This window comes from Aedes aegypti, chromosome 1 (assembly GCF_002204515.2).
Source record: "Aedes aegypti strain LVP_AGWG chromosome 1, AaegL5.0 Primary Assembly, whole genome shotgun sequence".
In the NCBI taxonomy this organism is placed as follows: Eukaryota; Metazoa; Arthropoda; class Insecta; order Diptera; family Culicidae; genus Aedes; species Aedes aegypti.
Genome location: NC_035107.1, coordinates 216,347,829 through 216,374,918, shown reverse-complemented (window position 1 = coordinate 216,374,918; position 27,090 = coordinate 216,347,829). Strand labels below are relative to the sequence as shown.

Below are 27,090 nucleotides of genomic sequence, written 5' to 3'. Positions count from 1 at the left end.
GTCACGAACGAAAACGCCAGTTGAAAACTGTCAAAAACGTCGAAAACACGCGATTCGTTTCGATTTTTGTGGGAGCGGCTTCTGTTTTCTTCCACGAAATTTAAAATAAATCTCGCATTTTACTATAAATTTCATCCAATTTTCATTGCAAGTGAAGTGTTATTGTTAGATCCATCGGTGATCCAATGGATGAAACAAAAAGTCCCGAGATGGAAGCCGATATGCAGCAGGAGCAGGCGGAGCTTCGGAACCAAGCCGAAAAGAGCACAAAAGTAGCCGACTCAGAAGATGGTAAGTGTTTTATGATTAAGGTTTACCTGCCCGTTTCCAAAATTTTGTCGACCTATCCCGGCTTTATTGGAGCATGTTAGAACGTTAAGATAGTGGATAAGCTTGTCACACAATAATACCAACATTTTGCCGGAACCCACCTCAAAGTAGAAAGATTGCTAGTTTCGAATCGTAAATCGAATGTCGAATGGTGATAAAATGTCTCCAAGTTCAAGTGCCCTCTAATCCGCGTCATTGAGAGAAGTCTGGAAAAATGATGGGTGAGTGTGATTCCTAATTAATCTGCCTATTTGAAATAGAGATACCTATAACATAATTCTAACGGTACTATTGGTTTTGTTTTAGGCGCGAAAAGGGCGGCGGAAGATGAGCCGGAAATCAATCGTAACAAGCTCCGAAGGGTGGACGCTGAATCGGTCAGGATTAACCGGAAGTATTTGGAGGAGGGCTTCCGGAAAGATTTCAGCCAGAGTTGGTCCCGGAGCGAGGCTTTGCGGGGGAACGACTATCAACTCAGAAGCGAACCTTTCCAGGTGGCTGTCCTACAGGGATTTATAGAGGATGATGAGGACGTATGCAGGGTAACCCGGGAGTTGGAACGGGAATTCACCGAGATGGAATGGAAGCGGAAGCAGATGGATCTGTACGAGTTCTACCAAACCATGGATTTGTGTGCGGTGACGAAAGAGTACTTGTCGGGGTTTTATAGCAATTTAAAGGAGAAGGTCATGCCCCTGATGCAGGAACTGACCGGTATTCAATTGTCCCACGTGTCCGCTTCGTGTTCGATGTACAATGCTGGAGATTATCTGCTGGTACACGATGATTTGCTGACCGATCGGAGGATTGCCTTTGTGTTTTATTTGAGTCCCTGGGAAGGTCACCGCGAGTGGTCCAAAGAACACGGAGGAGCGCTGGAACTATTCCGAGCAGACGATAACATTCTTCCGGTGTTTCCGGTCACAGATTGCATCTATCCGAAAAACAATCAGCTGGTGTTCTTCAAAGTTTGCGAGAGATCCTTCCATCAGGTCGGGGAAGTGACGACCTTTGAATACCCTAGGTTAACAATCAATGGCTGGTTCCATGGGCCGGTTGATCAGGAGAGTGTGCCACATACTTCCATAATAGTTGACACGCATTACTTTGGGCCAGAACCGGAGGGAATGCAGCTCTCGGAGTGGATCAACAACGTGTATCTGATTGATGAAGTGAAGCACAACATTCAAAAGAAGGTGGAAATGTTCTCTGAAGTCTCGTTAGAAGAATTTCTAACTCCGGACATCTTCGAGGTCATGTCCGATACGCTCTGCACGAGCGCCGACCTCACGTGGGTTATCAAAGGTCCAGCGCATTTGCGGAAGTACGACATCCTAGATTTTAGCACTGTAAAATCCGGCCCTCTGTCGGACCTGTACAAGCTGTTCACCAGTCGGGACATGTTCCGATTGTTGCAAGAGTACACTGAGCTAGACCTAGCTGGACCGAAAGCGAAGCACCCAACATGTGCCATAGAGCTGCAACGTTGGCAAAAGAGCTGCTACACGGTTATCGGTGATCCGTCTTCCTACTCGGATTGCACTTTGGACGTGCTTTTGTATCTGAACGCACAAGAAAATGTCGGAGTGGTGACCTACCTGGTTCCGGATGGGGAGCAACAGCCCAGCAGCAATTCAGAAGAACCCGAAGAAGACGATCCGGTGCTGCTGACCGTTTACCCGAAGGACAATGTACTGAATGTGGTTTACCGGGCGGAGGGAACAACAAAGTTTACCAAGTACGTGTCGAAGAATGTGTTCCTGGAGCAGGAACAGCCGGAAGGAGGTGGCCATCCGTATACGTACATTTTGGCCTGTAGCTATAGAGAATAAAACCATAATTGATATGCTTTCAATTATGTAACAAATATAGGTGTTTTAAAGTCTCGAAAGAACATCATGAGGAGGAACTAGAAACAGAATACAAGTACCCTTGCTAAGCATGTGTCGCAGAATTAGCGACTATATATTACGCTTTACAACGAACCGTTTCTCTTACTTCTGATTCTCTTATTTTTTACGTTTATAGTCTCAGCTCAATAGAGGTTTTGCATTCAATGAGACCGATAAAGCATTCCCCGCATTTCCTCCAGTACAATCTACATTTATTGCTCTATCAAATCAATTATATACTATCACTATGGGTCCCTTCACATTGCTCGATTCCGGGCAATGATAAAGCTCTCTTACCATGGTAGGCGCTATGGATGGCAATAGGGTTCTGCACTGTTTTGAATTAGTATGGGATTTTGACGTTTACTAATTACATGCAAGAGTGAAAGAGAGGGACTGATTTTTGTGCAGAACCCCATATTTATGTCCGAAAAATCGCCTTCTAAGAATTTTTCTCAATAGTTCGTATCTGAGAGTTCATATGTAGGGGAAGGGGTGGTAAAATGAACATCTTAAGGATATCATCTTGTTTCTGATGTAAAAACGAGGAATTTGTATAGTTCTATCGCACAACATCAAAAATATGGATATTATCTGTAGCAGCAACACGAATTCAGACTGAAATAGCTAAATTTTCACATATTTTTATCGCTAGCAAAAAAACGATGCAAATGTTCATTTTACCTGCACTATGTGGGTAAAATGAACATCATGTAAAAAACGTGAGCAAAACAAATATTTTTGAAAATTTTCATTGCATTTCCGAAAATATTTCCATTAATCATTGTAATCCATTCAAAAAGAAATCTAAAGGTATCAGATTTGACATGATATCATAACGACATTCACCTCACTGAAAAACCTCAAGACTCGAGCTAAAAGCTACGTTCTAATTTTCAAACGAGGTTTTCTAAAATCTTAGTTTTCGTTAATATTTTCACTACAATTGACCTCCGTATCAACCCGAACACAACGATTTATGCTCTAAATCGTCCGTGCGTGATAAAAATTCAATTAAATTTGTTATTCCTCGGTAAAAGGCACGGTGTTCATTTTACCACCACTTCCCCTACCTGTCTGTACGATTTAAGTTAGTCCCTGGCAAAAAGTTACAAATTGTGACTTAAGCCTGATTCGCTGCTGACAAGTAATTTCTCGGCCTATCTTGATGCATGGGCAATTTCTGCAAGGAATCGGTCAAGAATGCCCTTTTTCTGATCGCAGGACGCAGTTGAAAAGAAATCTTGAAAACTTATTCAAACAGACTCAAGTCAAAAAAGTATACAAACTTATTTTATCGATTCTACGTGTTTCGCAGACGAAATTCTACACATTTTGCTCTAAACCAACTCGATTTTTAACTTTTAGAACGTTTACTTTCCGGAATTACAAAACGACGAAAATAAGATTTTCAACTTTCGCTACCTAACCACTACTTTCGCCGCTCCGCTGTATGGAGAGACAAAGTGACTTAACCACGAATCAAAACAAAACACTACTTGAGCCGATTTTACACTGGTACAAAAACGTTGAAAGTAACTGTATAAATCGGCTTATCATTTTGTAATAATTTTTTTGTGGGAAATAACAGGAACTCCCTAGTTTTTGAATGCGAGCTTATTGTATGCAAAATTTAAGCAATGTACACGGCGAAAAAATGTGAAAAAGGTGATTCATTTTAAAACAGTTTTAGATGACAGGTTGTGATTCTTCTGAATTAATTTTCTCAAAACTGTATGGAAGTTACTTACGTCGATTTGAAAAAGTAATCGAGAAATGTCAGTTCAAATTTAAAGGCTGGTTTGCTACTGACAAGAAAAGTAATCGCCTATCTCGATGCGTGAAAAATTTCTTCCAAGAAATGGCCAAGAAAATCATATTTTTCTGATCGTAGTACGCAGTTAAGAAGAAATGTCACTTCAAAGAGGGCTCTCTGTAGGAAATTTCTTGACCCATTCAGTCAAGGAATTTCTTTACTTTTCTTGAGCGAAACAGCATATTTAGCTTAAGCCTGAAAAAAGCTTTAAGCCTGATTTGCTACTGAAAAGGAATCGCTAAAGAAATTTCTCGCCGATTCCTTGCAGAAATTTTCACCAGCGACTCCCACACGCAGCGAACTGGACTATCGAATTTCATACATTTTGCCTTATGAAAGGTGGAACGATTATTGCAATACGAACGCTTTAAGTATCGTTTCAGCACCACTCCACATCAAGGCGTCGATAGGCGCGGGGTGTACGCACGAGCCTATCGATCGCAAGGTTCTTGGCTCGATTCCAGGTTGCCGCGAAAACTATTTTTGTTTTCAAATTTCGGTTTCATAAGGCAAATTTATGAATTTCAATCCGATTCCTTGTGGCGAATTTTCATAAGGGGTTCCTATGTTTATCGATAGTCCATTTGCCTGAGTGCATTTGAACTGACAGTTCTTTTTACTGCGTACTGCGATCAGAAAAAAGCGCCTTCTTGATCGATTCCTTTCCCATGCATCAAGATAGGCCGATAAATTACTTGTCAGCAGCGAATCAGGCTTTAGGGTCGTTTTCGAACCAAAAATTCAAACTGCTCGCAAAAATCAGTGTGTTGGCTGAATTCGGTTCTGTTGGGCTTGAATGAAAGGCACACATATCTAATTTCAGAAACCCTCCCGGAGATCCGGATTTGGTCATTGTGGCCACCGCGAACCTGCTACATCTGAAGAAAGTTTCTTTAGAGACCCTTACTTCGACAACCTGTAGTTTCGTAACTAAACAAGTAATTTGAACCGTCCTTATATTGTTGAATAGGTATTCACGTGGACTGTGAATAGAGATTCTCTCATCCCTTAGTTATTCATACCCGGTTCCGGAAACCCGGGACATCCGAAAAGTAAGTTTCCATCGCAGTTTTGTATATGTAATTCACATCGGTACTGTTCGGTTGATGGATTTGGCGTAAAATTTCTCTGTAATGAGGAACCAATTACCAGTGCACATCCCCTGAAAAATTCGGTCCGGTATGGTCCATGCGGAACTGGTTCCTGGAGTCCCGGAAGGTGGCCAATCTGGGAAATTCGATGGAATTACTCGGATTTATGCCCCAAAACCAAATGAATTGTGTCCAATTCTTTACGATTCTGGCCCTTTTGGAGCATCGGATTGGCCACCGGTAAACCTGTAATATGGGACCACTAAGTTTTAGAACCAAAAGTATAGGCATGCGACGGCTCAATCATCAAGATTTTGAATACATGTGACTCTGTTAGTTCAATTATAGATATATAACCACCTTGGTTCTTCCGAATCACCGAAATAACCCAGGAATGACCACCGGAGATATCTGTATTGTGAGATATTTCAGTTTTGTACCAAAACTGGGCATACGACGGCTCAACCTTCATGATTGTGAATACCTCTGACTCTTCTAGTCCAATTATAGATGAATGATGGGTAATTGTCACCACCGAAATAACCCAGAAGTGGCCATTGGAGATACCCGTATTGTACGATATTAAAGTTTTTGTACCAAAACTAGGCATGCGACGGCTCATTCTTTATGGTTTTGAATACCTGTGACTCTTTTGGTTAAATTATAGCTGGATGAGCACTTTGGCTCTATGGGACCACAGAAATAACCCAGGAATGGCCACCGGGGATACCCGTATCGTGGGACATTTCAGTTTTTGTACCAAAACTAGTCATGCGACAGCGCAGTCTCATGATTTTGAACACCTACCTGTGGTTCTTTTAGTTTAATTATAAGTGAATGGGCACTCTAGCTAATTGTAACCACCGAAATAGCTCAGGAATGACCACCGGTGATGTCCAATTAGTTTTTGTACCGAAACTCAATTTTCCTGGTTTGCGGAGCACGTGAACCATCCCACATAATAATGAATGGATGGCCAGTCTGGCCCTTTGCTGTCACTGAAATAACCTAGGAATGAGCACCGAAGAAAAGCGTATCGTGGAGTTCAATAGTTTGTGTACCATAACAAGACATTCGACGGCTCAATCGAGTTCTGTTTGATCCTTCGACCTTGCACTTGCTTCAGCGGAGCGGGCGATGAGGGCAGGATCAAACATGTTGCCCGTCGGTCTAGAAAAAGTGAAAAAAAAAGCCGCGATCCGCTAGTTCTGTTTGTTCCTTCGACCTGGACGCTTGCTCCTGGGCAGTGCGTCAAGAAAGCCCGAGCAGTCGACAATTTTTTTTCCCCTCTCGTGTCACGTGCTTTTTTCTGAGTGCTTTTTTATAGCCGAGCAAACGAGTGATGCTGAAAGTGGATTGTTGCTGCTCAGTCAATGATGACGGATCACTTGGTGAGCTCGTTTCATGCTACTATTTCTAATCTTCAAAATATGTATGACTGCACATTTAATCGTTACAATGGTGGTACGTAAATATGATTTTTAAACAAACTATGAATGGTTCGTCACTGTGAGTGTCGACATAAACTCTGATTCATGAATTATTCATGTTTAACATATTTTTCAAAAGACCCCTTTCTTTATACCTTTATTTTTGTAATCAAAAAAAAAACTTTGAACGGTTGACACTACAAGTGTAGACTTGCGAAAGGTAAGTGTTAGTGTAAGTGTCGGCATAAGAATAAAAGTGTTCTATAATGTTCCAGCCAATCGAGTTTTTTGTTTTTTTTTCAAATAGGTAAAATATATATTACATAGAAATTGTTCATATCAAATGAAAATATTATATTTACATATAAGCATGTTCTCTCAAATAAGTATTTATCATGGTCTAATCGCTTATCAAAGTGAATCCTGTGACCCAACGATCCTCCCCATTAACAAACATCCCTCCCAGTAACCTTTGTGGAGATGCAGAGGCAAACACGGTCTCCAAATAGCAAAGGTTACACACTAACATTCCTTCCCCCAATCCCACATGACTGCAAGGACGTGGCCGGCGCCGTTATTGACCCTGTATAAATAGAGACACTGAATTATGCACACTGAAGAAGATTACGGCCAATCCCAGCCGAACTTCTAGTTGATTCTTTGTGCATTTTCACTGACTTCGGTCAATCACGGAATAGCAACCATTGATATGTGTTTTATATCCTGTAAATAAAGAATAAAATAATATGTTAATCAGTCCACAGTTCGGGAAGTCTACCTCCTGTGCCACCAGTACTTATATCTCAGAAATACCGTAGGTACGAACAGATAAAAGTCAAAAAGTAGAATAAATAATATCACTTGAGATAGGTAGACATGACAGTCCTTTCCCCTTTAGAAACTTTCTAATAACTCTTTAAAACCACCTACAAGTTGCAACAACTCGTACAACGAACAATCGAAAATATATCCAAAGAATTCCACGATCTTATCTGAAATACGCAAATTTGCTAATTCCATGACTACAACAAAACATTCAAATCATTGAATTTGCTAATTCCATGACTACAACAAAACATTCAAATCATTGGATTTTACTGCTCAACATTACATTTGCCAAATTCGTCAACACTAAAGAACAATTTCGTTCATCTTAATACAGCAATCGCTTCACAAAAGAACAACTATGTTCACAATAAACGACAATTTCGTCAGCTCTTAGGAACAATTTGGTTCAACTCAAATCGGCAATTTCACCACACTTTCAAAAACAGATACAATTGGCAATTCGCCACCCCAAAGAAAATCGATTATCTTCAACACACGTTTCCATGATCCTCGTCGCCACTTTTATATCCTGTAAATAAAGAATAAAATAATATGTTAATAAGTCCACAGTTCGGGAAGTCTACCTCCTGTGCCACCAGTACTTATATCTCAGAAATACCGTAGGTACGAACAGATAAAAGTCAAAAAGTAGAATAAATAATATCACTTGAGATAGGTAGACATGACAATGTGTAGTCAGTCTAATCTAAACTAAGCATAACAAGACATTCGACGGCTCAATCTACCTGGATTTTCGGGCATGTGACTTTCAGGTTGGCCGACGGCGCTGCAGAATCGTTACCCGTTCTGTGGCGTAGTTGGTTAACGCGCCCAGAACGATTCCATTATTTTTTTGCAATTTTACATCTCAATTTGTCCAAATTGACTTTTGTGTCTACGAACTTCAGGTTTTTTTCGGTCACAATTTGCCAGAGTGGTCATTCATCTACAATTGAACTAGAAGAGTCACAGATATTCAAAATCATGAAGATTGTGCTGTCGCATGCCTAGTTTTGGTACATAAACTGAAATGTCCCACAATACCGGTGTCTCCGGTGGTCATTCCTGGTCTATGCTCATTTGAACAGTATTCACGGCCTTGGTCAATTGTTAGCTTGGATATAGCGTGGCTCATCAATGCTGTTGCCATTGTCTCATAGCAGCGAAATTTGTCGAAAACCACGATTTCTTCTTGATTAAGTAAATTGCTTTAGCCATATAGTACTTGACCAGCGCTTCCATTTTTTCGGTTTCAGCGACTACGTTGGCCTCACCTTTGGCACATATTGCACTTTCCTGTGAATTTACGTTGCTTCTGCTTGAATCCAGCAAAGGCCACAGAATGATGTTCCATGTTTCCGGAACCGGGTATGAATAACTAAGGGATTAGAAAATCTCTATTCACAGTCCACGTGAATACCGGTTCAGATTACTTGTTTAGTTACGAAACTACAGGTTGTCGATTCCCGACACGAATGCCAAACGAATGGTAAAGTTTCGCTATAAATAATAATAATATTAATAATAACAGGTTGTCAAAGTAAGGGTCTCTAAAGGGACTTTTTTCAGATGTAACAGGTTCCCGGTGTCCACAGTGACCAAATCCGGATCTCCGGGAGGGTTTCTGTGTGCTTTGTACCTTTGATTTAACAGAACTAAATTCGGTCAGCACACTGATTTTTGCGAGCTGTTTGAGTTTTCGGGTCGAAAACGACCCTAAGTTACAATTTGTAACTTTTTTATGGAAGCTCCCCTAGGAGTCATTCAAAACTTTTGATTCCGAAAAAAAAAATTCCCACAAAAAAATAATTGTCAGAAAATTTCAAATTGCTTGGTTATTTCAATCAAAAATTACATTGATTCGAATTTCGAAATGGGTCGAAAAAGTCCAAAGATCCTTATTAAGGTTAATGTTACCCCCGTGATCGATGATTCCCCTGATTACGGTATTTTTCAAGAATTTTCCTAAAAGGTACCTGAAGCAATCTCTCGATGAATTTCTGTTTTGATTCCTGTAGAGAATCCTATCCGTAGGAAATTCTCTTGTTTGTTAATACATGCAACGAATATTTTGAAGGAAATTTTAAAGAAGTCCGTGGAAGATATAATGGATGAATTTATTGATAAATTGCTAAAAGAATGTTGGAAAAAAATCTCCCTGGGCAAAGGCACAACCTTGTGATCAGCTTGATTGCTGTCAGGTCTCGGGGCTTAAATGTATCTTTACTCTGAAGAGAAAGATGCACACTAGTGGTGTCAATGGTGATAATAATCAAAAGTGTTTTCTAATGAACACTATTGATTACCATCGCCGTGAACTGATACTTTACGTGGTCTATGATGAAGCGGCCCTTGTTTGTTTTTTCTATACGCATTTTATTTATACTTCCAGACACTCATCCGGAGCATTATTTTATTTGTTTTAATGTGCATCAAAACCTCCTAACATTGAAGAAATCGCGCTGAACAGGAACACGCATGGCCGTACAAGGATACAGCAGAATCTTATTAAATCCGTTTCTTATACCAATAATATCGCTATTTACTAATTACTAATTATAACACTCTCTTCTCGTCAGCTAGCGTCATTTCAGGATTAAGTTTTTCATCATAGCATTGAATATATTATAAAAACTGATAAAGTGTTCAAATTGAAGCATGGAACATATGCGTTATGAAAGAAGTTTTGTGCTGGTCAAACGAATGCCGTCAGACTAAAAAAACTTGTGACTAATCGCTATCTCTATTTATAGGTACCCGTAACCGCAAATAGGAATAGTAACTCATGAGAAAAAAACTAGGATATAAGTGAGTAGGAAATAATCACTAACACCCCCAACACTGAAAAGGTAAGCACATATACTATTCCATTAATTCCATTCTAAAATAAATCTGATTAAGGAGTGTTATCTTAGACGCGTACTCGGAGTTAGTTTTAGTGAAAACAGGTAGCCCAGTGTAAGTGATTAGTATAATATGCGCTTGTGATTGCTGTGCGATGCGCTTCATTATTGCAGGACATTGTTCTCATTATTATTGCGGCCTTCAGCCCCTCGACGAGATCACCTTAAGAAGATATATGAATAATCTCGTTGCTGGTTTTGAAAATAGTGATAATGTAATAATATAGTGAGATGACGTTATTGTGTCGAATAAGTTTGTGTGGTTAATAGTAGTAAGCTACAAAGATGGTGATTATTCGAGTGATGATAGTTGGTGATATTATGAATATTAGTGACAAAAACCTTACTTTTATTTTAATGAAGATAATGATATTGAGTGTTGATATGATTTATTTATTACAGTGATTATTTTGTAATGAGAAGTTTTATACTTTAAACCTGATAGAGCAGTAGTGTTGTGTTGCGGCTGGGTTATAGATGTGATGTTAATAACAAAATTCGTACAGATAATGGTGACGCTGTTAGTAGAAATTCAGTTGATAATAAAGATAGTGATATCAATACCAGTGAATAGTGCTATGAAGTAATCTAATAGTTATCAAGTGAAGTGATAGTGTGAAAAGAACGTTTTCCACCTTCTACCGTAACCTTCTGAGACAGATCGCAACAGTGTCTTCTTGGAAGCCATCTTTCCGTGCACGTCTGGTGAACTGCTTCAGAAGGATTACGTCCTCTTTTCTATCTAAAGTCTAGTTTAGAGCTTTGGACAGTATTCACTGTACGGCTAGCAACATACAAAAAAAAAAAAAAAAAAAAAAAAAAAAAAAAAAAAGAATGTTGGAAAAAAATCTATCTAAAAATCCATGGAGTGATTTCTGGAGTTATCCTTAGAGATATTACTGCTTATTATTATATTAATGACACAATTACCGTGTCGAAACGTCGGACAAATAAATAAGCCGTTGTAAAAAATTAAGACTGCGTAGCTGAAAAGCATAAATGATTAGTGCCCATAACTGCAAAACAGTCACATTCGATATTTTTGACAAATTGAAGTTAATACCATGGAGAGTCATCAAATAATAAATATTTTCGATCAACTTACTGAAATCTGTGAGATTGTTCTAGAAAATTCGAAAAAAATACCAAGTTGTTTTGTCACATTGGTAATTATAACCGCATAATAGTCACATTGAGATTATAAATGAGCCTTGTGATGTAATAGCAATGAAATTTCTATCAGAACTATTTTCTGACCATTCATCTAGTATGCGATATGAGTTGTACAAAATATCAGCCTCAAATAAGCACTTTTGAGTTCCTGGTAATTATTAGAAAATTTAGTTTCCTCCCATACTGCCATAAAATGCAAACTTTGTATTCCATTTACTCAATGCCTACTTTTGTCGAATGTTACAAATATGCAGTTATGGGCAGTGCTTCAGTTCTTAGATGATTTCTTGTGAAAACCGTGAAAAAGCAAAGGATGAATACCTCGAAAAATCTAAGTTAGTACTAGCTGTGGAAATTCATAGAAGGGCTGGAAGTGAGTCACTTTTTGAAGACTTGGTCACTTTTTTTTCGTACTGGTCACTATAAAGTCACTCTTCGCAACAAAAAGTCACTAAAGTCACTTTATTCACAAAAATGGTCACCAAAGTCGGGTTCAAAAGATAAAACCGGGAAAACATCTCAAAAAGTTTTTGTAATCTTTATTAATATTATTATTATTATTTTCGATCTCGAAATCAGAGAGTCAAGACTAGGGTATGGATTATTGAGCTGGTAAAATGTCTGCAAATGTTTGCCGGATTTCTTCGAGAAAGTTGTGGTGAACATTCAGATATAGTTTTGGAAACGATTTTGAGCTGGAGGTACTACCGCCCTACCAGCAGCTTAAATTTTGACGGCAAAAAAATCAAACTTTCTTGTTTCTCAATATTTTTTCACCATTTCTTCACAAGTTATCAAACTCTTCTAGCTTAAAAATTCGTGTCGATATTGGTTTTGGGGTTTGCTTTTGCTTTTGATCCTGCAATCCTGGAGCGTTTGTACTCCATGTTAGGAGCGGCTCACAACAGCGTCTGTTCCCCATGTCAGGGGCGGCTGATCATCGCCCGAGTGCCAGAGAAGGACTCTAAGCTAAACTGCGCACTACGGTCCTCCGAAGATTTAAAGGGAATGGTTCTCGGGAAATCTAGGGATTCGGGATCGTGGCGTTGCAGCAAGTGTGTTGGAAGGGATCAATGGTGCGAACGTTAATAGGTAACCATACCATCTACCAGAGCTGCGTCAACACACACGAGCTGGGAACAGCTTTTATAGTGATGGGTGATATGCAGAGGCGCGTGATCGGGTGGTGGCCGATCAATGAGAGAATGTGCAAGTTGAGACTCAAAGGCAGGTTCTTCAACTACAGCATAATAAACGTGCACAGCCCTCATTCCGGAAGCACTGATGATGATAAAGACGCCTTTTACGTGTAGCTCGGACGCGAGTACGACTGCCCAAGCCACGACGTCAAAATCATCATAGAAGATCTAAACGCTTAGGTTGGCCAGAAGGAGGAATTCACACCGACTATTGGAAAGTTCAGCGCTCACCGGCTGACGAACGAAAACGGCTTACGACTAATGGATTTCGCTGCCTCCAAGGATATGGCCATTCGTAGCACCTACTTCCAACACAGCCTTACATACCGGTACACCTGGAGATCACCACAGTAGATAGAATCTCAAATCGATTACGTTCTGATTGATGGAAGGCACTTCTCTGACATTATCGACGTCAGGACCTATCGTGGCGCTAAAATCGATTCTGATCACTATCTGGTGATGGTTTAACTGCGCCCAAAACTCTCCGTCGTTAACAACGTACGGTACCGACGACCGCCCCGGTATGACATAGGGCGGCTTAAGAAAACGGATTCGCCAATGCGTACGCGCAGCACCTCGAGGCTCCATTACCGGAAGAGGATAAGCTAGATGAAGCCCCTCTTGAGGACTGTAGGAGAACAGTGAAAGCAGCCATCACCAATGCAACTGAAAGCAACGTCGGGTACGTGGAATGGAGTCGACGGAACGATTGGTTCGACGAGGAATGTAGGCTGATTCTGGAGGAGAAGAATGCAGCGCGGGTGGAACGTTATAGACGGAAACGGCAACAGCAGACCCGCCTCTTTCGAAAGAGAAAAAATCAGGCGGCCCTGGAGGAATCGGAGTGCGAGGAGATGGAATAGCTGTGCCATTCTCAAGAAACACGTACACTGAGAGGCAAAATAAAGTGCCCACCTTACCAGTTTTCAAATTTCTGTCGTTGATTTGGTTCAAATTAAAGTTAACACACTTAAATCTTTTTTGATATTTTATTTTTGATATTCTTTTAAAGTTGCACTTACGAAATTTTGATAAAAAAAAAAGAATTTTACTCAAAGAAAAAGAAAATCAATTTTGATTGAAAAAAATAGTGACAAAATAAAATGCCCACTTCCTACTTGGCCCCAGAAAAGATGATTTTAGAAAAATAAAGAGCAATTTAATAGTTAATGTGTCCTCCTTTGGCCTTAAGGACTTGCTGGAGGCGTTTTGGCATGCTTTTCACCAGGTTTTGTAGGTGTTGTGGTTCTAGTTCTTCCCAGGCGCGCTCCAAGGCTTCAAAATAAATATTTTTGTTGGTAACACCAGTTTTGTCAACCCTGGCATCGAGAATCGCCCACAAATTCTCGATGGGGTTAAGGTCTGGGCTTTGTGAAGGCCATTCCAGCGGTTTAATCCGACAAGATCGGAAGAAAGACTTGGTCTTCTTGGCAGTATGCTTGGAGCGCGCCTGGGAAGAACTAGAACCACAACACCTACAAAACCTGGTGAAAAGCATGCCAAAACGCCTCCAGCAAGTCCTTAAGGCCAAAGGAGGACACATTAACCATTAAATTGCTTTTTATTTTTATTAAATCATCTTTTCTGGGGCCAAGAAAGAAGTGGGCACTTTATTTTGTCACTATTTTTTTTTCAATACAAATTGATTTTCTTTTTCTTTGAGTAAAATTATTTTTTTTATCAAAATTTCGTAAGTGCAACTTTAAAAGAATATCAAAAATAAAATATCAAAAAAGATTTAAGTGTGTTAACTTTAATGTGAACCAAATTCATGACAGAAATTCGAAAACTGGTGAGGTGGGCACTTTATTTTGCCTCTCAGTGTAAGTTCTATCAGAAGCTCAACGTATCCCTCAACGGCATCGTCCCGCGAGCCGAGATGTGCAGTATGGGAGCATTTTGGCGGATCAGCGTGAGGTGATCGAAAAGTAGAAGCAGCACTTCAACGAACACCTGAATGGCGGTGAGAGCACAGGCAATGAAGGACGGGACAACGGAGGAAATGCCTTCGTCAGTACTGCGGGCGATGAAAACCAACCAGCCCTCACTTTGAGGGAGTTTAAGGATGCCATTTATCAGCTCAAGAACAATAAAGCTGCTGGTAAGAATGGTATCGGAGCTGAACTCATAAAGATGGGCCCGAAGATGCTGGCCATTTGTCTGCATAGGTACAATCTGGGAAACAACAACTACCGGAGGAGTGGAAGGAAGGGGTAATATGCCCCATCTACAAGAAAAGCGACCAGTTAGAATGTGAGAAATTTCGAGCGATCACCATTCTAAATGGACGAGAACAGCTTTTCTGGGAAGCTCGCGTGACTGATAAGAGCGACAATGGAAGGTGTGCAAAATTGTGTGAAGCTTTCAGGCGAACATTCCAGTTCGTTTTCATCCCGCCGGGGACTACGACAAGGTGATGGACTCTCATGCCTGTTGTTCAATATTGCGCTAGAAAGTATTATGCGGAGAGCCGGGCTTAACAGCCGGGGTACGATTTTTTCGAGATCCAGTCAATTTGTTTGCTTCGCGGATGATATGGACATTGTCGGTCGAACATTTGAAAAGGTGGCAGACCTGTACACCCGCCTGAAACGCGAGGCAGCAAAAGTTGGATTGGTGGTGAATGCGGCCAAGACAAAGTACTTGCTAGCTGATGGGACCGAGCGCGACAGGGCTCGCCTAGGTAGCAGTGTTACGATAGACGGGGATACGTTCGAGGTGCTCGACGAGTTCGTTTACCTTGGATCCTTGCTGACGACTGACAATCCAGGTTTTTAAAAGCGGTAATGGCTGCCGCAAACAGGCTCGTTTTCTGGTAGGGACATGTCGATTTGACGTTTGGCTTGGGTCGTTTTCTATTGAACGGACCCAAGCTAAACGTTAAATCGTTTAATCCCTACCAGAAAGCGAGCCTGCTTGCGGCAGCCATTAGCGCTCGTAAAAAGCTGGATAATGTTAGCCGTGAAATACAGAGGCGCAGCATCAGTGGATCATATTATGGCCTCAACAAGAAGCTGCGGTCAAAAAAGATTCACACCCGCACCAAATGTACCATGTACAAAACGCTCATGAGGCCGGTAGTCCTCTACAGGCATGAAACGTGGATAATGCTCGAGGAGGCCTTGCAAGCTCTTGGGGTTTTCAAATGCCGAGTGCTAAGGACGATCTTCGGCGGCGTGCAGGAGAACGGCGTGTGGCGGCGAAGGATGAACCACGAGCTCGCCCAACTTTACGGCGAACCCAGTATCCAAAAGTTGACCAAAGCTGAAAGGATGCTATGGGCAGGGCATGTTGCAAGAATGCCGGACAGCATCCCTGCAAAGATGGTGTTCGCGTCGGATCCGGTTGGTACAAGAGAGCGCAGCGAGCTAGGTGGGCGGATCAAGTGCGTGTCGATTTGGCGAGCGTGGGGCAGGACCAAGGATGGAGAGATGCGGCCACGAACCGAGTATTGTGGCGTGAAATTGTTGATTCAGTGTTATCTGTTTAGATGTTAACTAAATAAATGAAATGAAATTCTGTGGGAATATTCGATATTGAGTTTTAGAAGCATTAATAGAAATCTTTTATTTTTGTAAGTATGAAGAGAAATATCCAAACTTTTTTTGCAATCTACTACAGAAAACACGCAGACTTCGTCCTTTGGCGGAGAGGTCTGTGTCAATCGCAAACAAAGATATTTGACATCCCTGAGGTAACTCAGGTAAGTTGAATGTGACAATATTGTCAAATATTGGTAGCTCTTGATGAACACCAGCTCGCACAGGAAGTTATTCAGACTTCAGAATTTCTGTCATTATTGATTTGAAGATTCTTCAATCAATATAGACTGTAACAAACCGAAAGTTTGTTAAGTACTTTTATTATTCCTTTATTTTGCAGACACCATCCATTTCTACGCCACGTTGGCTTTCATCGTGGTGATCATCATGATCGGTGTGCCCATGTGGTGGAAAACGACCGAAGTGTACCGAGTTCCGTTACCCTACGCGGAAATTGAATCGCTGAACGATGTCCCCATAAAGGCCACTTTCCGGATGGGGCTCTTTGTGAAATCCCAGGAACGACGAGACATTCTGATGTTCGAACTGAGCAAAAAATTTGAAAACAACTGTAAGTTGCTATTTCATGGAAACTGGAATGGTGAATGAATCTGAGATTTTTTTTGCTTGCAGTCGTGTTCAATCTTCAATTAGAGGATTTTTCACTAGATCCCACCCTCGTCGAAGCGGCAAAGACTCCTGCGGCGTTGGAGGCTGCCGTCTTGAAGAAACATCCCCTAGGTTTAGGAGAGTTCGTCCTTATCGAATGGAATAAGCTAGAAGACGACGTGTTAGTGACTTCTGAAAGAAGCGCCTTCATATCTGAGAGTGCCAGTAGGTTAACTTTGTGACTAGCTTCGTCTTTGGGAACTAACTAATTTATCATTCTAGCGTCCCTGAAAATCTTCCAAGTACTCTCTTCCTGGATTTTGCAAGAGTACAAACTCAAAGCAATTATTGGTTCGCGTGACCTCCAAACTAGTCATCACCGTCAAATAAGGTTAAATACGGCTCCGATGCAACCGCACTATGAGATACTGATTTCGGTGTTGAATCCTCGTCCGGATGTTCAGAAGATTCACTGGAATGCCCGTGCAGCGGCTGAGAGTAGGTTTTCCAAATGATTCTCGAAAATGTCATTCAAACAATCAATTTTATATTTATAGACTACATCGCCCCTTTCCTGGACGGTCTGTCCATGATTGCCAACTTCACCGTCAAAACCCAATGGGTTTACCAGGTGGAAATACAAACCCCCCAGAAGCAGATTCCCGACGAAAATTCGCTAAAGCGCCACTACGCAATTCAGGAGGATGCCCTGCCACATGTGATCACCGCATTCGAAAAGAAACTTGGTAATCAGATTTCCAATGACCCGGCGATCCACCTGGTGGTGTATGTTCCTCCCTGTGGATTGGCTCCGTTGCGGATCTATCGCAAGGATGGAACGCGTGTCTCCGAAAACAATGTGGAGGCCTTCACCTCGGCTAAGTGGGGTGGAATCGTGTTGGCCAATCCTCCGGAGAACGCCATTGCCAAATGTTTGGAGGGTTCCGGTACGACGGAGTTCCACTTGAGCTCGCAAGACGTGATGCCAGTGTTGTTGTACCAGCTGAGGAAGATCTTCGATCTGGAGAATAATGTGAGTAACTCGGAATTTTATGAGAAGGATATGCTCTAACACAGGGTTGTTATAATAACGCAGATCTCGCGATTTTTGCTGATTGGCGGATTTGGCGTACAGGCCAAAAAAAAAAAAAATGCGTAGATATCCACGGTTATTTAGAAAATTCTTCGAAATGATTTTTCCAGAAATACTAGTATGGAAATCACTTTTGAATCACCCCTCGGCATAATTTACTTCGGGACGAGCTGTCATTATGTAAATCGAAATGTCATTAAGTCGAGGAATTGAAATCTTTTTCGATCATTCATAATAATATCAACATTAAGATTTGAAGTGCAATAAAATTATGTTATAAGCCATTTTATGAGACGTTTCGAATCATATGTTTTTTGTTTGTTTACCAGCTTTGAAGCTTGCTGGCGGGCCCACTTATTTACGTTTTTTTTAGCTCCACATTTGGAAGGAGCTCATTCAATAATGGCATGCAACGAGCTTTTCAATCTTCCCCTGTAAAATAAAAATCAGCAGGCAGAGAAGAATTTATTTTATTTACTGGTAACATCAGACATGTAACCGCGTAGAAAAATAGCCAGAAAGAGATGCAAATGTCATCACCAACAAAAACGTTACCAGCGCCATTCACATATCATGCTAGTTTTCAAAACAATAACAATGAGCGGCCCGCCAGAAAACGTCAACCGACTGTCTCGTAAAATGGCTTATTCTCAGAGAAATGTGCTCTTTCGATCAAACTACAAAAAACTGTGAATTTTTTTTTCACTAAACAACCCAATTTCAAACGTGTTTTAAAAATAGTTCCAGGTCATTCACGGAAAATTGTGAAATTTTAGATTCTATTCATTTTTTTAACGCAGATTTAGAATATGTAAGAAAATAGATACCTCTAAACAAGCCAATTCTCAGTCGGTTCATAATTCCAGAAAATTCTGCATGATATTACCCTGGGTTTCTTTTGATATTTGATTTCGCAAAATCAGTTGAATCTTCCTGGGCTTTTTCTGGACCCTTCAGGGGCTCTTTAAGTAGTTAATTAGGTATTACTCTACATTTTCCTTTAGAAATAGAAGTAAGAGGTTGTTTCCAAGATACGACCGCCAAGTTGACGTTGGATAACGTTAGCCTCTTCTATTTCCTGGCTTGAGACCGTCACGAACTTATGAAACATTTCTACTGCTAAAAATCCAATTAATTTTCACACTATTTGTTGCATGTCAATTCAAGCGTGTGCTTGAATAAGGGCGTAAGTCGCAATTTTATTACCATTTTTTGACCTCAGGACACAAGATTGCATCGCTGCCTAGCGCCCTGAAGTGAAAAAATGCTGACAAACCCTCATCTTGTCACCTTTATTTACAGAAGAGAGGATCGATGAAGAGAAATCGATCATGCGACTTACGCCCTTATTCTAGCACACGCTTGAATTCTGATTTATTATAGAGCTTAGTGACATTTGAACACACGTAGACTAGCATACGCTCGTCATACACAGTTTGTTTTTGTTTTCCTCAAAGAAACTTGCACACGCTTTCCAGACTCATCAAAATGCATATGGAAATATTACCTAATTTGCAAAAAATATACCCGGATTCTGGGTGTTTTTCGAGACAGAGTGCATATTGTTTTCCTCTAAGGTTCACAACTACATCTACACTATGGCACCCATACCATTGAGCGTGACAAAAATTGTCACTCGTAGACAAAAATAACTCTTTTCCATTGATTTTGGGTTACGTAATATTTGAATCATTCCTTAACAATAGAAAACATATTGTATTCTGACAGCAGTGCAGCAGCGTCCTCGGAAACATTCTCAAATTGTCGTTTTGTCAATTATTCATAACTAATCATATATTGTATAGCATCATACAATATATGATTAGTTATGAACTGAGAGAGAGGAGACAGCTCACTGACAACTGGCTTGTTTTATTGGCTTCTTTGATTTTTTCTTCTCATGTTTGGGTTGTGCACAATGGTTCGGAGAGCACAAACTGGGTAAAAACTATTTTCGCATATCATTTCTTATCAAAAAGATCACTAAAAAATCAATAGCAATTTGAGTCCAATCGACAATATTTAAATAATCAACGATTTTATACGCGAGAGCAAAGGAAAACAGCCTGCATTTTCAATCACATACAGTTTTAGTTTGGCCTAGTTTTGACGGTTTTTCACGCTCTGCCCTTCGAATGTGCGGTTTTCCAGTGACAGTTGATGACAGGTTCCCTTCACTTTTGGGAGCTCGCAATCTAAGCTAGCTGTCTCCTCTCTCTCAGGTTACGAATAATTGACAAAACGACAATTTGAGAATATTTCCAAGAACGCTGCTGCACTGCAGATGAATTATAGCAAGAATGTGGTAAACACATTAGCAAATATTACACAAATAACTCTTTAGTACACATTTGTTGGCCCTGAAAAGGGCCGATTGAACTGTGAGAATCGAGTAACACGGACACATTTTGTCAGCGAACAGGTTGAAATCCTCCTCGCTCGATAAGGTTTACGATGGCGATGACGATGGGCGCTTGAACAAGCGGCTTGGGCTGATTTTCTTCAGCCATCTCGTAGCCAGCGATTTCACAAACCGGACACTGGATTTGCAGCAGCTTAATGATTGTAAAATTTGGTGGAATTTTACTGATTTTGGTAAAATGTTTACCGCAAATCACTAATAATTTCATCAAAACTATTATTTAATTCACCGACAGTTCTGTTGTTGCTGTGAGTATGGCCAGTAATGTTGCGCTTCACGGTAGAAATATTTTCAAAACTTGAATTGTTGAATTCACGTAACACGGACACATTTTGACGGCACACTGGTTTAAATCCTCTCCCGATGAGGTTTGCGGTGGGGATGACGATGGGCGCTTCAAACAAGCGGCTTTGGTCGATTTTATTCAGCCATTTCGTACAAATCAGGGAATATTACATAAATAACTCTTTAAAACACATTTGATGGCTATGAAAAGGGCCGATTGAATTCATGAATTTGCGTAACACGGATACATTTTGACGGCGCACTGGTTGCAATCATCCTCGCCCAATGAGATTTGCGGTGGGGATGACGATGTGCGCTTCAGCAAGCGGCTTTGGTCGATTTTCTTCAGCCATCTCGTACTTGCCTTTGCGCCCCGATTCCTGCAGGGCCAATTCTGGAAGCACGAGTCCATTCAGGAATCTTGAGCGATTTCACAATCCGGACGCTGGATTTACCGCCGCTTGATGATCAACAGCAGGCCTCTGGTAGCGAAGAGCTGAGCAGGTTTGGAGAAGCTCTTACCAGCTCGAAAGCGAAAACAGAATGAAACCGAATTGAACCAATCGCCGCCGCAAATCAACCTTGCGTCTTCCTCTTCCGACGACACAAATTGAACTGTGACGCGAGTGCAAACGCAAAGCGAAAATGACTCGCCCGACCGTGTTCACAGTCTGACCGCAAAAAGAAGACTGAGGGAAGAAGCAGGGTGCGGTGTGCTTTTATAGAGGGAAGCGGAATCCAAAAATGTGCTTGGACGTGATTGGTTAGATAAGAAAGGGATCAACGTTTTACGATTTTTCAATAGTTTGTTGCTAATGATCAATAGTGTCCTCCATTTGAATCGACGCGTAGATAAATTTCCAATCGATTCATGGATAAATATTGAAAATCTATCGATAAATGACTGATGACCGCTAATAAGTCAAAACCTGACCATTTTTCGTTACATGCTCAATTTTTCGTTTTTCTGAATTGTACCCCCATATGTTGCCGAAAGACGTTATCCAACGTCAAAAAGTGTACGGAATCAAAATGCACCACTTTTAAATGGCTGTAACTTTTTACCCGTTGGGTGTTTTCTAGTGAAATTTTGGGTGTAATTTGTTCAATGTGTGTTTGTTTACGCTGTGCAAGTTTCACTGTCAGATAAAGAGAAGAAATTTTGCGCACGTACCTCGAAAATCCGAATCTATCTCATCGTGCCATCAACAGAAAGCTAGGAATAGTGGTTATCACGCTCAATGGTATGGGTGCCCTAGTGTAGATGTAGTTGTGAACCTTAGAGGAAAACAATATGCACTCTGTCTCGAAAAACACCCAGAATCCGGGTATAATTTTTGCAAATTGGGTAATATTATCATATGCATTTTGATGAGTCTGGAAAGCGTGTGCAAGTTTCTTTGAGGAAAACAAAAACAAATTGTGTATGACGAGCGTATGCTAGTCTACGTGTGTTCAAATGTCACTAAGCTCTATGGTACATTCAACATTCAACAGTGTCTCGTGTTTCAAATCGGTACCGGCATGCAAAAAAAAGTTGGTGCAAGTGTTGTACAGGACCTTATGAGTAGTGTGAAGAGAAAAGTTCGTGCATAGAGCTTAGTGACATTTGAACTCACGAACATTCGCATACGCTCGTCATACACAGTTTGTTTTTGTTTTCCTCAAAGAAACTTGCACACACTTTTCAGACTGATCAAATCAGCTGATCGCTCATTCCATAAATGAAAATTTGACCGAAGGCGGTTGCGTATCGTGTAAAATTAACAGCATTATCATCAATGTTGTCGTTTCGTAAAATGGACTATGAAATTGCAATTGAATAAAAAAAACATGGGAAAATATTCATAACAGGTTTCATTTTACTCCATGAAAATTTGAAGTTTGGTCGAACGTACGAATTTTGCCAAATATTAGTATGTGTCGTAATTTGATTCCGTACACCTTTTACTTGCCGTTTTTCGGGAAAACTAATTGGCAATTCTTTGGAATATCCTATTGACAGCGTTCATGAGGTTCCACTCGACGAATTGTGAACAAACTACTGAAAAATACACGAAAAATTAGACTAATAAGGTTACCCCTGAGCAATCCTCTCTTGGAGGAATTTTATCAGAATCTTCTTATGAAGAATTCAGAAGAAAAAAAAGCGAGTAATTACAGCAGAAATTTTTGAAGGACTAACGAAAGCATTACTTGATGCATTCTTAGTGGAATTTTCAGGGCATTAATTTGATGCATTTTCAGTGGAATTTTCTTTGGGGAATTTCTCAAAATATATTTAATAGAAACGTTATAATATTTCCAGTCCTCGAGAAATTCCTGAAGTAATTTTTGGTGGTAGGTACTTCTGGAGAAATTTCTGAAGAATCGTCAAAAGGGGAGAGTCCCTGAAGAAATCCTCTTAAAAAAAAAAATACCTACTTAAAACAGATTCAGCTCGGTAGAAAAAATGCTAATCCCTAGGCGCCGTCCACAAATTACGTAACGCTCTAGGGGGAGGGGGAGTAGGCTCAAGCGTTACGGCTCATACAAAAATTTCATTTTTTTTCATACAAAAAGCCTTCAGGAGGAGGGAGGGTGTCGAACATTGCCAATTTCAGCGTTATGTAATATGGATGCTGCCTGTTTTTATCGGCAATCCGTAATTCTACTGATAGGGAACCACTATGGCCATAACTGGTACACTTTCCCTAGTTCAGCTTCTCCCTGCTCCAAATAAAAAAAAAAATAATATAAAAAAAATGTCTCGGTTTTTTGTTTTTCGAGATCGCCCAAAACAAACTGTCGGAAACAACTGAACAGACTTTTTACCGGATTTTGATAAAAAAATATTTGCTGAACACATCAGCAAGCTAAAAATACATCCTGAAATCAGTAATCGTGTCAACTGAATTTCGGTAATAAAACTGACACCCGGAACCATAATCAAGCGAGTTTCTTGTTGAAGATGCAAAAAACCTTTTAATTCGAGCTCTCTGAAACACAGATAAAAACGGAAGAAATAAAGATAAATAAGATCGTGCGGTCTTTGTAGTCGACGGCCAGGAGCGATTGAAAAGGTCAATTTTTAAACCTGGCACCGAAGAAGTCCACGATCGCCAACGATTTTATCAGTTTGATAACAATTGAAATAGTAAAACAAACTGATGAAGAAGAATAATAAGAACAATAATAACCTCATATGGACTGATGTTCTTTTCGATCTTTTCGAGATTCAGCAATTTTCCTACAGTAATTTACCAAAAATGGGCAAAATGATAGCTGAGATTCTCGGCAAAAAAAAAATACAATATTTGATTATGTCACGGTTACTGAATGACCCGGCCGATACGATTGCCGAGCACTCAGCAGTGCCCATCTCGGCAATTGGTTTGTCGAGATCCGAAGAAAATATTAAGTGTGTATGTAAAGTCACTAAACAACTTCAGTTCACTTGAAATAATTCTTTGATCCCTACAGGAAATTTTTCCGAAAGTTTTGAAACCCTTTGCTAACATATTTTCTTTCTGGGTTCTTTCCAAATAGATGCAATGTGCGACATGATCAACAGATACTAATACCTCATTAATTAAATATAGATCCCCCTACTGGACTGTACGATCACCCCGTACACCTCGATTGAACCCCGTGCCTGGGAGGTGGACAACTTCATTCGTAGCAATACCATTTACCGAATCCACTCGGCGACCCTGACGTTGCAATCGCTGATCCAGCTGCTCGGTGGCATCGATTACATTGTCATCGATGATCAGGTCGGAGCGGCCATCAAAGATGCCTACCAGCGGATCGTATTGGCCAAGGAACATCTTCGGGAGAATCGTTTGGCGGAGGCAGCCGCTGAAGCGAAACTGGCCTACGTTTCGGCCGAGCGGGCTTTCTTCGATCCGAGCATGCTGGCCCTGTTGTACTTCCCCAGTGAACAAAAGTACGCTATCTACATTCCGCTGTTCCTGCCGATTATGATCCCGGTGATCTTCTCGTTCAACTCGATCAGCAAGTTCCTGAAGAAGCGGTTCGGTAAGCAAGGTAAACCAAAGACTGAGTAATAATTGGGGCAAGCGGGAAGTCATCAAGTAGTCAGTAAGGTAGATGCAGATATGTGTTTTAGAACTCCCTAATTTGAACGAGTGGTGTGTATTTACAGAACAGAACGAAGTTTACTGAAATCCATATTGATGTTGTGTTGCTTGGGTGTCCTCTTTGGGCATCATTCTTGGTTTTGAAGAGGCCCCTTTACAATAGACAAAGATGAAGCGACAGAACGCGGCAAGCTACGGTGATAACACTTGGAAGGGTTTCCAATTTACAAGTTGCGCTTGTGAGGATCATTCACTGTTATGGTGGTGGTGTAGGTGGCCATATCCAAACCGTTGGGATTGTGTGTAGGACTCACGAACGCTGGAGAGATCAACTTAGGCTGCTGGTCGGTTGATTGCCGGCGGTCGGTAACTGTTGGGGATGACTCGCCTGTAAGAGAATCGGTGCTGTTTAGTTAAATTTTCAAAAGTTAGAGCATTTCGAACCAATCCATAACTTACACCCTATTGGCCGCTGGAATTGCCCAACTTAGGATCGCTCCTGGACTTCGCTTCGGTGTTATTCGTGGGAAGGAAAAACGTGACATTGCTTTGCTGGGTTCTTCACGATCTTCCGTCAGCAGCACTTCGGGGGCATCTTTGTTTATCATCATGTCTGTAGAAAGCGATAAGGTAAGTTTCGATAGTAACATGTTTGTAGAAGATCTATCTGATTTGTCGAATGACTTACTTTTGTACTTGTTAAAGGTGCGCTTATCAAATGAGTAGTGGAGATTATAATCGATTAATGGCGATACAGGAGTTCGGTAGAAGACTAAAAAAAGCAAAAATAATTTTAATATCGATTATAAAACGTGAGTAACAACAACGAGGAAAACGTAGTATGCTTGTCAGGCAGATTGGTTGAGGTCCTCGATGAGAACTTTGCATCTCTAGAACCACGTGGCCCAATCGCAAAAGGCTCAGATCAATCACCCGTGAATCCGAGTAGAAAATAGTAAATGTTTGAGAAATTCTAGGGCAAAGAAGAAAGGAAAGGAGTTTTGAGCTTACTGAGAGATGAGGTTAAAACAATTGTGGGATACGGACTAACTGTCGCCGCAGGATGCTGACGAGCGTGATATCATAAGCATACGAATCGGTAGAGTAATCATAGTTTTGAAGAAGTTTTGAAGAAATTTTACGTTGCGTTTGAATTGCGCGTATATTATTTGCGCGTTACCGCCGCCGCTTGATGTAGATTTAAAATGAGTGCCGCAATAACGTCATCCAGAAGTTATTCGAGCACCTTGAGTGCTGGTGTGCAATATCGACGACTCAGGTTATGATAAAATTTGTGGCCCAAATTGCCGTTGTGATGAATGCGTAAATGTTCAGCAAGATCAGTGAGTTAGTATCGTTTCAATCAAGAATCTTTTTGACGAGTCTAACCCATTCTTATAAAACAAGAAGAAACTTGAAATAACTGAAAGCTGTCTATCAGCAGTGTAACTAGCGCATAAGAAACTCTCTGTAACGGTCTACAAACATGATTGACGACAATAAATGAATAAGTTATTAAAAAACAAAGCTAAAAACTTATGAATATTTAATCATTAGCACAACAAGAACTATCGGTAAGTCCTTGATGTACAGAAAACTGTAATTAGAAAACCATTGTTCTAAGAATGGGTTTTGAAATTATACACTAAATCCATAATGTACCATTCGTACATTCGTATGTTTTCAATAACGCAGAATACTCAATGCGCATAGCATTCGAGCATTTGGAAACAAAATACTTTGAAAGCTTCTGACACAGTTATTTCTGAGTCAATTTACTGCCGGGTTTTCACAGTTTGCTTCTAAATCACCCAAATAAACTTCATTTTACAAGCTAGATAAATTCATTGACTGTAACACACTCTAGACGTAAAACAATTAATCTGACGCTTGTTTAACTTTTGCGTAACAAACTTTGAGTCATTTGCGGAGGTACTTACTTCCCGATGATTCAATAAGTTGAAATTTTCAGGGCATCATGAACTTATGACCACTTACACAATTTTGGTTCACTTAACTCCTCTTCACTCAACATGGCTGCATAATCCTCGTCTTCGTTCTTGTTTCGAATCCAGTCTACGATGGCAACAAAACGATAGAACACAATCATATTAGTACATTCACTATCACATGGTTTCATCTAAATTTTTTAACATATCCACCTTTGTAGAAGTTGATCCCATCCGGACTAGCCAGCGCCGACTGCTGATAGCTCGACAGCAATACCACCAGCTGGAGCAGTCCGCCTAGCCAGAGGTATTTCCGGCCTATTTCCATGTTCCCTCCTGATGGAAATGGATTATCCGTTTGAGTTTGACCCAAACACTAGACTTCAGCACTTCTGTATCGGTTCTGTTTCTCCGTCACACCACAGAATGAGGTCGTCCTGCGC

General features: G+C 40.6%; 2 protein-coding genes across 3 annotated transcripts; one reads left to right on the top strand and one right to left on the bottom strand.

Moving 5' to 3' along the window:
- On the top strand, window positions 1–24,789 carry LOC5564088 (prolyl 3-hydroxylase sudestada1). Of its 2 annotated transcripts, XM_021857558.1 has the most exons (6): window positions 3–291; window positions 16,548–16,778; window positions 16,841–17,041; window positions 17,099–17,314; window positions 17,374–17,849; window positions 24,198–24,789. In XM_021857558.1, the coding sequence occupies exons 1-6, from the start codon at window positions 186–188 to the stop codon at window positions 24,663–24,665; spliced, it is 1,698 nt and encodes a 565-aa protein (XP_021713250.1). In that variant the 5' UTR covers window positions 3–185; the 3' UTR covers window positions 24,666–24,789. The 2 variants fall into 2 exon arrangements, with proteins under 2 accessions (XP_001652781.2, XP_021713250.1); XM_001652731.2 differs by lacking the exons at window positions 16,548–16,778; window positions 16,841–17,041; window positions 17,099–17,314; window positions 17,374–17,849; window positions 24,198–24,789 and adding an exon at window positions 637–2,197 and having other exon boundaries at window positions 1–291.
- LOC5569224 lies at window positions 24,783–27,090 on the bottom strand. Its single transcript, XM_001652729.2, has 5 exons — window positions 26,861–27,090; window positions 26,697–26,774; window positions 25,387–25,470; window positions 25,158–25,311; window positions 24,783–25,086 (listed from the first exon to the last, which is right to left on the bottom strand). The coding sequence occupies exons 1-5, from the start codon at window positions 26,973–26,975 to the stop codon at window positions 25,032–25,034; spliced, it is 486 nt and encodes a 161-aa protein (XP_001652779.2). The 5' UTR covers window positions 26,976–27,090; the 3' UTR covers window positions 24,783–25,031.

Bases quoted from the DNA above. Each gene is read 5' to 3' on its own strand.
- LOC5564088 (XM_021857558.1), top strand. From the start codon at position 186: ATGGATGAAACAAAAAGTCCCGAGATGGAAGCCGATATGCAGCAGGAG. The intron at 16,779-16,840 runs GTAAGTTGCTAT...TTTTGCTTGCAG, and splicing joins CAAAAAATTTGAAAACAACT to TCGTGTTCAATCTTCAATTA. The intron at 17,042-17,098 runs GTAGGTTAACTT...TTATCATTCTAG, and splicing joins CTTCATATCTGAGAGTGCCA to CGTCCCTGAAAATCTTCCAA.
- LOC5569224 (XM_001652729.2), bottom strand. From the start codon at position 26,975: ATGGAAATAGGCCGGAAATACCTCTGGCTAGGCGGACTGCTCCAGCTG. The intron at 26,775-26,860 runs GTGGATATGTTA...TTGCCATCGTAG, and splicing joins TGGGATCAACTTCTACAAAG to ACTGGATTCGAAACAAGAAC. The intron at 25,471-26,696 runs GTAAGTGGTCAT...TGCTTTTTTTAG, and splicing joins GTTAAGTGAACCAAAATTGT to TCTTCTACCGAACTCCTGTA.